Consider the following 12,421-nt stretch of genomic DNA (forward strand, 5'->3'; position numbering starts at 1 on the left):
TAACAAAAGAAGAGAAAAGGCAAACCCAAGAGATTATTTTACAATCAGAACTTTCCGAGTCCTCAATTTGTGGCCGACAAATGAACATGTATTGCAATGTTGCATTGGGAAAAAGCCAAAAAGGGGTGCTCATGAGGATTTCTTAAGTTCTAAGTATGGTCATCCAGGCAACGAGTACATAAACTGTCCAGAGAATCACAGTAATGCACGCATGGTATATCGCTTGTCTCAAAAACTTCCTTAAAAAAAAAAAAAACAAAGCTAGCTAGATAGAGTCCATGGCAGTGAACAAAGTGAGTTTGAAACTTGTGATTGACACAGAGAGGCGCAGAGTGGTTTACGCTGAAGCAGGCAAGGAATTCGTGGATTTCCTCTTTAACATTCTGGCACTGCCGATCGGGACTTTCGTCCCGCTTCTGAATCAAGAAATGGTGGGCGGCTTGGGAAACATTTACGACAGCATTGAAAACATAAGCAGTGTTTACCTAAAACCAAACGTGAAAGACTCTCTGTTGACGCCCAAAGTATACATCTCTAGTGGTACTGGAGGAGGGCTTCTCGAATTGCCAAACGTAACATCAACAGTACCCAGGAAATTGTATGGCACTAGTTGTTGCCGCAACCTGTTCGACGACGACAGCAAACGTTGTTCTTGCCAGAAAGCGTATTACATCGAGGAGTTTAGTCATCGAGGCAAACCAAGGGTAAACGATCCCTACTTCTACAGTAGTGATGTGACTGGGGGAGGGTGCGTGGAAGAGGCGGTTATGTACATGGTGATGGATGATCTGGCGGTGAAACCATTGTCTACAGTTTCTATTATCAGTCTTCTTGACAAGTTTAATGTCAAGGATATGGGAACTCTTGAGGAGAAAATGGTGGATTTGGGCATGGATGAGGTATGTTATTATGTATGTCAGTCATTCGATCTTTTACTGCAAAATAAGCTCGTTAAACTGAGGGTACTATAACCATTAATTTGTAGCTAGCTACACGAGTCCTAAATTCCTAAATCATGATTTGGTGAGACGCAAAATAAAAACTGTTGTGAGGATGTTAGTTGCTAGAACCTGAGGGTCATCCCATTTTTATTTATTTATTGATTCCCCATCTTTCCTTGGTTACTATGAGTGATTGAGATGGGTTTAATTTGTTCCCTCTAGATATGTATTGTTCTTTTGTTATAGTCTAAGTTTTCACAAAGAGAAGATAACAACTGTTGTGGGATGCTCATAGATAGAATATCACATAAAGGATTTGCATGGACTTTTTTCTTGATTTAAAAAAAAAAAAAAAAAAAAACAAGCTCTACTCAGTCACATTAATAATTGTGAAAAATATTATAAAAATTCTATCCTTAACTTAGTCTTGTAAAAAAGCCATTTTTACTTCATTCTTGTAATAACCATTCCACTACTTTTTCTGATTATTGTTAGGGTGTGAAATTGCTCAAGGCTTCATTACTGTCCAAGAGTGTCCTCACTGATGTCTTCCTCCCGATGTTAAAACAGTAAGGCAATTGCCAAGAGAATGCAGAAGCAAAAGGATGGCACTTCTGACTACTGCATCTTATTGTGTTGTTTGAATTTCCAAGTGAACTATTCTGTGGGATCGCCGAAATATGTTTGTTTTTTTGTTGCTAATATGTTTTAATGTTAGTTACATCTGGTGTGGCAATATGTAAAGGGGTTTGCCCTTCTCTCTCTCTCTCTCTCTCTCTCTCTCTCTCTTTTGGGAGTTTGGTTAAGCTACATTATGTTATATGGAAATGAGATGAATTAAAGTATGTAAGATTTGTTGATTGCCATCTAATATACTTGATATCTCCATGTTCATTCTAATGAGTAATGAGCTGGGTTATTAAAATCGCGATCTATATAGTACTATCTTAGGATTGCAAACTTCTGGATCTCATTTGCAATGATATTTGTCCCAACATCCCAGCAAAGATAGTTGGCTTTGATCTCATTCGCAATGACTTGATGAGGAGCCCTTGCCACATCTACACTTAGTAATGTTGTAATTTGGATTCCTTGTAATTAACCACTTATAAATCTAAGATTGATTTAGTAAATATTCGATGTGAGACTTAGCATATGTTTACACAATACACACTCAAAAAATCCAACCAATATCTAATCTACACAATTTGAGCCTTTTGAGGTATCACAATAACAATGTTCTTCATCCACATTATACTTCTCAAAATAACTAACAAACTCATTTGCACGTACAACCAAGCTTCAATTTCAAGAAGAAAAAGAAATCACAAGCCTAACAATATATATATTTTTTCTTAAAAAGAAGTGACAGATAAATGGGGCTAAAAAGGTTCTTTCAGCATGTCGGTGCATTTGATGATGTTGAATTGATTAGAGGGAGGGTTTAGCACTGATAAGGTTGTTCAGTTCTTGGAGCATAACTTCCTATATCCATAGCTTTTCACTATTGATAGCGACATTTTCAGGATCTATAGCGATGTTTTGCAAGCCCCGCTATACCACTTTTATTTTGTAGGTTTTTTTTTTTGGTTGTTGTTGTGTGCGCTTTCTTTGGATTTGGGGTTAGCTTGACGGAAAGAAGGAGATAAGTTTAGCTTGGCTTTGGAGGACAGCTTGACAGAAAAAGAGATAGGTGCAGTGTAGGCGTGTAGCTACGAAGCCGAGTGTGTCAGCAATATGTAAAAGTCTTATAGACCTAATGGAGTGATGGGGGATGACCGGATGAATAAGCATTTGGTAGTCTTTATTAAATGAATGAGACTAAATGGGTGATTACGTTTGCGATCCCTTTGTTTTTTAATTAAAAAAAGAAAAAGAAAAAGAAAAAGGCTGATGTCTTGATGGATTATAAGTAGTTCATGCTTTGATGGATTATTTACGCTTGACATGTGCATGTAATAGCTAAATTTATAAATATATTAGGTTAACATATACTTACATGGTTATATCTATCTATCTATCTATCTATATATATATATATATATATATATATATATATTTATTTATTTATTTATTTGAGTTTATGTACCATTTCATATGAGAAGCATTGTATACCATTGTTACGTAAGATATCTTAATATATAGAAAAAATTTATACATAATTTTTTTTTTCAATTGTATTATAATATAAATCATCATTATTAGTAAATTTTCACCATATATATAAGAGTGGTTTTAGGATCACAAATTATTTCACAATTTTTTTGCTACAATTCTAATGTGGCAGATTATGAATTAACTATCACTTACATATAGATCCATAATTTTTCTTTTTTAATCACACTTTGTTACGTCATAGTTGTGAAAAATTATGTGATCATAAACTTTTTCCAACTTAAGTACATGTTGCATAGACATTATATATATATATATATATATTCCCCAAAGAGTAATCATGTCATTGTACATAATTTGGTGAATAATCAACTGAAGTTAGCTAGGGGGAAAGTGAATTTAGTTAACTCGAGCATTAACTAAAATAATGCAAGGAGATTGGCCTTGACTACCAGCTCTAACTAAAAGAATTAAGAAGCAGACCGTTTTAGATCATTTAGAGAAGGCTTTTCATACCTTAAGGCTTAAGAAAGCTTACCAAAGGATAGGTGCTGATAACATACCCAGCAATAAAGATTAAAAAAAAAAAAAAAGTTGCTGATCAATTTTTTTCTTTACCAAAAGAGAGAATAAAAAAAGTTTCAGAAGTTTGCAAAAGTCCTCTATATTACTTGTCTAATTAAAAGTGTAAACATAGGACGAAGCTTTCTCGTAGATTATTGCATGCTTTCTTTGCCTTTTGACTAAGAAAGGTTATAAAGGGTTAATATTCTTTGTTACAAAACAAGGAAAAGCAAATAAAATAGATTAGTTACAATCTTGAATGCATGTGTAAAGTGATCTGTGGCCGACAATGAACCGTCATTTCATATAGGAAAGCCATAGGCTTTTCGGGATTTCTTAAGTTCTAAGCATGGTCATCTAAGCAACAAGTGTATAAACTGTCCAGATGATCATGATGAATGTAAATCGATCACTTGTCCAAAAAAAAAAAGAAGAGAAAAACTTTAGTCTAGAGAAACCAAGCTTCATTGTCCATGGCAGCTGTAACGTCCAAAGTGAACTTGAAACTTATGATAGACACAGAAGGCCGCAGAGTGCTTTATGCCGAAGCAGGCAAGGATTTTGTGGACTTCCTCTTTTACATTCTTGCCCTGCCCGCCGGAACTTTCATTCCGCTTCTCAATCAAGAAATGGTGGGCAGCTTGGGAAACATTTACGACAGCATTGAAAATTTGAGTACTAGTTACCTTCGACCAAACGTGACGAAGGACTCTCTCTTAAAACCCAGAGCATATTTCTCTGCTGATACTGGACTCCCTCTCCATTTGCCAAACGTTGAATCATCCAGGAAATTGTATAGGTGCCACTGCGAAAGCGTGTCTTATGACAGCAACGCATTCTGTTCGAAATGCTCGAGTTATATACGCAGCGAGTCAAAATATATAGGCCCACCATGCGCAAACGATCCCTACTCCAGTACTGTTGGAGATTATGTGAAAGAAAAGGTAACATACATGGTGATGGATGATCTGGCGGTGAAACCATTTTCCACAACTTCTCTTACCACACTGCTTAACAAGCTCAATGTCAAGGATATAGGAGCTCTTGAGGAGAAAGTGGTCGATTTGGGCATGGAAGAGGTGTGTAATGTGTTAGTCACTTTCTATATATGTATGCATGACTAGAATTTTATTTATTTCTTCTTTTACTTTATGTACCTTCATTGTAGTGAAAAAAAACATATTGCTAAATAATTTTAAACTTGGGGTGATCAGGGTACTAATTGTGGCTTTACAAATGCTAATTCTTATTATTGCCTATTTTGATCCTTCTATCTGTTTGTTGCTAGGTTGTGAAATTGCTCAAAGCTTCTCTGCTAACAAAGAGTAGTATTCTCACTGATGTCTTCCTCCCGATTGTGAAAGAGGAAGTTAATTAATTGCCAACATGAGGTAGAAGGGAATTTTTAATATTTAAGTGCACCAATTCTAGCTGTGGGATCGATTGCCAAGAAGTGTTGTTGTTTCAAATATATTATATATAGTAAATGTTAGTCAAAACTGGTATGGCAATGTTCAGGGAAACATGCTTGCTCTTCTCAGTTTCAAGAGATGAGATGTAAGTGTGTGTAAGTTTCTATTAATTATCTGCGGATAGATGTTAATTAGTATGTGTAAGATTCTACTATTTATTATCTGCGGATAAATGTAATCAAGTATGTGTAAGTTTTTATTACTAATTATCTACGGATAGATGTAAGTATGTACTATGTAAGTCTCTATTAATTATTTATGGCCATCTTGTAGCTCAACCGATATTTCCTGACTTTTAATGAGGAGACCCATGGTTCAAATCTTCCCGCTTCTAACTCTTGAATTTTATTTTAGAAAAAAAAAAAAAAAAATCTCTAGGTATTGCTTGGTATCACCAAGTTATGATAACCTCCCCAGTTTGATCTTGAGCATGACTAGAGAGGTAAACTTATTTGAGGTAACACCAACATGACCCATGGCCTCAACATGACCAGTATACTTGCAATGGCTATGAAAATTTAAACGTGAAGGATGCATATTTTGTCTTATTTTATTCTTGCCTAAGTGCCAACATAACAAACCTTTCCTGAAACTCAAGGTTTGTTTGTTTATTTTAAGGGTATTTTGGAGAATAAGAGACAAGGGGATTCTCTTCTCTTAAGGTTGAACATAAAACACTTTCAACCCTAAAGACAATGTGTGTCCTGATTAAAAGAAAATGATTTCAGTTTGATAAAAATGAATAACTGCCCCCAAAAACGCAAAAATAAAAAGAATATATTAATATATATTTTTTTAAAAATTATGCCAAAATTAATAAGCGTACGAAGGAAGAGATAGAAAAAGGTGGATGGCCTCTTTCCTTTGCAGGCACAGAAGACATCATTTTAAATGGGCAGTTTAAAGTTTAAATACTTAAGCAAAGAAAAAAAAAAGGATGAAGTGAGTTACTATCAACATCACAAATTGGTACTCAAAGTCCAAACTCACCTCAAAACCCATTTGAAAAATCCCAAACTCCTATTATTAGGGCCAAGTTGGGTAAAAAAATTCATCAAACCCAATCCATTGTCATGATTACCAATAAGTAACATCCAAAAACATGTTGAGTGGTGGTTGATGTGTATTGATAATAGCTTAATTTCGCATATTTATATCATTGTTAGAAATTATTATCATACTTATTTTGAATTAATTCATGCATTATATATTTGGTTTTGGAATAATGCTGAATAATCAATTTTGTACTTGATAGAATTTTATTGCGTGAATTTGTCTTTTGTAGGAGAATGAAATTAAATAAGTGAATTTGTACAAAAAAGAAAGCTAATGGACTTTACTTTGACAAGATCCATGATGAAGTTAAAGAAGGCCAAAAAAAATTAAATTTAAGTCCAATTGGAACAAGGAATCAAAAGAAATTTGCACCAAATCTAAATCCAATTCGGATTAGGATTCCAGCTTGCACATCAGTTAGTATTTTTGGCATAACTTTCGGCTCAGACATCCAATCGAGATGATTCAAGTTGAAAGTTAACTTAAAGAGCTACAACTTTATAGTTTACCAAAAGTATAAATTCTGACGTTAAATAAGCCAAAATCGTCGGTTAAGTGAAACCTAAATATCTGAGATTTTTTCCAAACGGGAATTCAACTTGTAATAAGCTTCCTTAACCTATTTAAAGGCTCTTTAGGGCAAAATTTAGGGGAGGCTAAGGCTAGTGCTAGGGCTGGGGGTAGAACATAGAGAGCACGGCTACCTCTTTGGTTTTCCTCCATGACTGTTAGTTTTATTTTATTTGTCTAGTTTAATGTATAGTATTTTATTCTAGTGTTTTATTTCAATTATTATGAGTAGCTAAATTTATAATTGACGTTAAGGATGAAACCTTGTTAAGGATTATCAGTATTATTTATGTGATGTGATTTTTCCCACAATATTTGTTCTTTAATGATTTAAATTGTTCTTACTTCATATCAATTGACTAAGATGAGATTCTAGATATGAGTTCAATCATGTTTTTCTCATGATTTATGATTTATCTTAATTAATTGAATGTTTGGTTTAATATTTCTTGATTATAAAATTGGATATCTCTTGTTATTTGTTTGTTAACAGATACAATTGATGATTTGATTTTATACTTAAGAAGCGAAGAAGAATATACTTTAGATATTTAAATAGAAGTTTTAATGATAATATTTTACATGGTAGCAAGATTGATTTCTAGATTATCATGCAGTGGTTAGAAAAAATTAATGATCATAGATATATGCTGATATAAATTAATAAGGCGGATTCCAAAACCTTAATTCATTTCTCTAAATTGTTTACATTTCTTTACTGCTTTATATTATATATTTGCTTAGTTTAATTATTTGCTTAGTATATTTAATTGCAAACAACCAATTTTTATTAAACTAGATAAGGATTAGTTTGGTTAAGATTTGATTAATTTTCCTATGTTCATTCAAGTCCCTGTGGATTCGACCTCATTTTTGTTAAACTATATTTTGGTACAGTTTGTACATTTGCGAGTACTTTAAAATTTCACAATAGTGGTATTATTAGTGTGGGGCCAAAGAACTTATGATCCTGGCCCACTTTGCATTAGGACTCAAGGCCCACGCCTAGGGTAGATGTTGCCGAGGACATGTAACGGAAGTCGAAATGGCCTAAAGATATAGCCAAGGACGATTCTGTTCTCGGCATCCTACGTTGCTCCTAGAAAAAAAAAAGGCGAGTATGGTATAGGAGCGGTTCAAGGAAAAGCTAGACACCTCCGCATTAATGGGGAAAGGACCCCTGAGCAGTGTGGCGACAAGGGACAAGGGAAAGGCTGTCATTACTGCAATTAAGTACTTTGTACCTGACAGAGCAATACTTTTCAGCTTTACAACCACCCCCAACCACTTTGGGTATGGGCTGATAGGACAAGTATCAGCTCTAGAAAGCTAAACCTATACGTGGACGTTGGAGAGAGGGTAAAGGCTAGTATAAAAGGAGAAGGAAGCAATCCATAAGAGTGGGGGGGGGGGGGCTGAGGGCTGGGGGCTAGGGCTAAAAACCAAAATCACCCAGGCCGTGCTGAGGAGAAAAATCTTCTTGGGCAAGCATAGTTCACCCCTGTACAATCATCTCGAACACCATGACTGACCACTATCCAATAACCAAGGTTTAGCCTTTTAGCCCACTCTCTACAAATTTATTGTTTGGGCCTTTAATGTTCGAACCCAATAATCCAATTTGGGGTCGTTACAAATCGATTCCTTACAATTAGCGCCATCTATGGGAAGGCTATTGCGTTGGCACAGGTGGCGGTTAGTCATGGTAGGATCAATCTCCTGTCCAACAAGGGTCTGCGAAAGCTCTTCCATCATTTCCAGCAGCGTGGGGTTGTCGTCCTAACTCAGCTCCCACTCAAGACTGCACTTTGAAGTGCCAGTGGCGCAGGCAGTTCTAGGGGCTTCCAACATCAAGTTTATGCCCCACACACCTTTGTCAAGGGGCTAATCCTTGCGGGCCCAGTAGCCCGATTCACCGAATTCCTATAAGTTTTGGATAGAACTAAGGTATTGTATGATCCTCGGACTTAAACCTATAGGGAAACCAATTACTTTAAGAAAAACTATAAGTTTTGGACGGAACCAAGATCTTGTATGGTCCTCAGACTCAAACTTATGGGGAAACCAACTACTTTAAGAAAAACTATAACTTTTGGACAAAACCAAGGTCTTGTATGGTTCTCAGACTCAAACCTATGGGGAAACCAACTACTTTGAGAAAATCTAAGTTTTGGACAGAACCAAGATCTTGCATGGTTCTCAGACTTAAACCTATGGGGAAACCAACTACTTAAAGAAAATATAAGTTTTGGACAGAACCAAGGTATTGCATGGTCCTCGGACTCAAACCTATAGGGAAACCAACTACTTTAAAGAAAAACTACAAGTTTTGGACAGAACCAAAGTATTGCATGGTCCTCGGACTCGAACCTATGGGGAAACCAACTACTTTAAAAAAAAACTATAAGTTTTTGATAGAACCAATGTATTGCATGGACCTCGGACTCAAACCTATGGGGAAACCAACTACTTTAAAGAAAAACTATAAGTTTTGGACAGAACCAAGGTATTGCATGGTCCTCGGACTCAAACCTATGGGGAAACTAGTCACTAGAAAATGGCCTAAGTCCTAGACGGAATGGAAATCCCGCGCGGTCCTCGGATCCCCAGCTCTAAGGAAACTAACATAAACCGAGTGTTTAGACCTAGTATAGTCATACCTCGATCCTTGGACCAGATGCCAAAAAAAAGGTTCAGGCTATGAATATTGTCAGGAATGTGGCAAAGCACCCTAGTACTCGGCGACCCCCTCGGATAGTTTATTTTAGGTTACCCATCATCGAATGATCACCCTATATGCAATATAGAGCATTCAGCGGTTATCTCGATCAGTCTCATATGGCTAACCTAATTCAAGTCGGCATTATTGTGCCCGTCAATTTTAATAAGTTCAAAGTAATAACTCTTTGTTAACAAGGGTTTCGGCTCTAAGTATTGTTCAAAAGAAAAGGACACTAGCACATCCATTCACAAAATAATTATTGCAAAAAAGAAAGAACACACAAAATAGGATAAAGTCATCTTTTATTAGACAAAGAAGTAATACAGTATACAATAAGGAGGCTTAAACAAGCCTATACCAGAAGCTAAATACAAAAGCAAAAAGAAAAGCAAAAAGAAAAAGATACAGGGGAACGATAAATCCTTCAAAATTTTGCCCTAGCAGCAACTAAGCACGACAGGATGGCACCAGTGATGGAAGAGAAGAAGAAGCAGAAGCAACTGGGTGGCACCAGTGACGGAAGAGAAGAAGAAGCGGAGGCACCTAGGTGGCACCAGTGATGGAAGAGAGGAAGAAGCAGGGATGTCTAATCCCCGTACCAGCTCTGACTACAATCGAGCAGGTATCATATTAGTAGCACTCGAGAAAGAATGGATGGTACCGACGATGAGAAACCTCAGTGCTATCGCACCAAAAATCTAATGCGACTTCCACCTGCTTCGGATTTTGGCTGAAGGAAGAAGGGGCTCCTTTCTTGCCTCATCAAGGGGAAAAAGTGTCTTGAGTCTTTGTCTCCCTTACCCTGACCGAGCCATCTTGAGTCCCAGGGAAACCCAATGTTTTTGGAGAGGGTGTGGTCCCTTTGCACTCACCCTAGACTTGACCATATCACTCCCTAGGGCATAGTCACACTGGTAGTGGGGACTTTGAGCACAACTGGAGAGTTAAGGATTTGAAAAGCTTGAAGGGTCTGTACGTAAAGGAAATGACCTCCCACCGTGCTTCTTATATGAAGAGCAAGCATGGCGGCATTTAAATCTGTACAAATCTCCATGAAAAACTACAAATGAGATAAGTCCCTCTCAATTCCCAAAGCAGCCTTCAGCCATTGGAATTGCGTCGCCTCGTGAAAAGACCTTATTAAAGGCACGCCTCGTGTACCGAAACGGCAGGAGCACGGTGTGGGTAAACCAAAAGAATGTCTCACAATCTGGAGCGTGTTCCAAGCAAATGAAAAAGCTCCAGCATTGATGAAGGACAAGACTTGGTAAGCCGTGACATAGGCCCGACGTCATCAAAATCCTCCTCTCCGTCCGAGGATTTTGAGGGGCTATTGTGAGGCCAGAGAACTTGTGATCCCGGCCCACTTTACATTAGGGCCCAAGGCCCACGCCGAGGGTAGGCGTTGCCGAAGACATGCAACAGAAGTCCAAATGGCCTAAAGATACAGCCGAGGGCGATTCTGTTCTCGGCATCTCAGGTTGCTCCTAGAAAAAAAAAAAAAAGGCGAGTATGGTATAGGAGTAGTTCAAGGAAAAGCTAGACATCTCCACATTAATGGGAAAAGGACCCCAGAGCAGTGTGGCGATAAGGGACAAGGGAAAGGCTGCCATTACTGCAATTAAGTACTCTACACCTGACAGAGCAATGCTTTTCAGCTTTACAACCACCCCCAACCACTTTGGATATGGGCTGATAGGACAAGTATCAGTCTTAAAAAGCTGAACCTGCACGTGGAGGTTGGAGGGAGGGTAAAGGCTAGTATAAAAGGAGAAGGAAATAATCCATAAGAGTGGGGGGCTGGGGGCCAGGGCTAAGAACCAGAATCACCCAGGCCGTGCCGAGGAGAAAAATCTTCTTAGGCAAGCATAGTTCACCCCTGTACAATCATCTCGAACACCATGACTGACCACTGTCCAATAACCAAGGCCTACCCTTTTATCCCACTCTCTACAAATTTATTGTTTGGACCTTTAACGTTCGAACCCAATAAACCAATTTGGGGTCGTTATAAATCGAGTCCTTAAAATTAGTAAGGATGGCAGTTGAAGGGGGTCGGATTAGGGGTGTCTCATACCCTCCCCATATCCTCTTTAAGGTAAGGAAAACCCACGTGGGGTGGGAGCGGGGCATGTTGGGGGCAGAGCTAATTTGAGGTATTTTACCATCCTTATTGCGGTGGCTTGGACATAAATGAGATAGAGATGAAAGATAAAGGGGATACCAGTCTTGAAAATACTAAAAGAAAGAAAAAACAAGTATTTTAAAGATAGTAATAGTGAATCAAAAGTAAATTATAAATAGGACATGTATAAAAAAGATTAAATTATGTATATATATTAACAGGAGGGATAAGGCATGGAAAACCAACCGATCCCTTCATGGCCATGACAGTTCAAGTGGGAGAGAATTTTTGTCTTTCTTAAGTATTAATGTGAGCTTACAGTCTTTACAAAAAAAAGATTTACACTTAGATTAGAATAGAGTAGAATTTATATCTTGTATATATAATAATAATAATAATAATAATAAAAACTTACCTTTTTATTGAAAGAAAATTAAATTGAGATATTTTAGTAATTTAATTTTTTTTGAAATATTTAGTAATTTAATTTTGTAATTGAGTTGGGTTTGGTAATATATAAAACCCAATTTTTTTTAAAAAAAAAAATTAAATCAAAGAATATTATTATTTATCAGTGTCAAATTCGGTGATTTCCTTATTTTTTTTCTTATATTTGATGGTTTCATTGTCACATTAGACAGTACTAACATCTTAGTTGACCGTACTTTTCTCACATTCAGTGGTACTTTAATTTTTACTCACATTTGACAGTTTCATCGTCACATTAAGATTTGGACAGTACCAACATCACATATAACCGTATTTTTGTCACATTCGATAGTTCTCTTCTTCTTCTTTTCTCACATTTGATGGTTCCATTATCACATTAAGCAGTACCAACATCACATATAACAGT

General features: G+C 36.8%; 1 protein-coding gene across 1 annotated transcript; it reads left to right on the forward strand.

The window, feature by feature from the left end:
* The first annotated feature begins 211 nt into the window (after positions 1 to 211).
* On the forward strand, positions 212 to 5,343 carry LOC115957130. Its single transcript, XM_031075356.1, has 3 exons — positions 212 to 899; positions 4,073 to 4,699; positions 4,909 to 5,343. Exons 1-3 carry the CDS (start codon positions 279 to 281, stop codon positions 4,996 to 4,998), a joined length of 1,338 nt encoding a protein of 445 aa, XP_030931216.1. The 5' UTR covers positions 212 to 278; the 3' UTR covers positions 4,999 to 5,343.
* The last annotated feature ends 7,078 nt before the right edge of the window (positions 5,344 to 12,421 follow it).

Source organism: Quercus lobata, chromosome 8, assembly GCF_001633185.2.
Source record: "Quercus lobata isolate SW786 chromosome 8, ValleyOak3.0 Primary Assembly, whole genome shotgun sequence".
Classification (NCBI taxonomy): domain Eukaryota; kingdom Viridiplantae; phylum Streptophyta; class Magnoliopsida; order Fagales; family Fagaceae; genus Quercus; species Quercus lobata.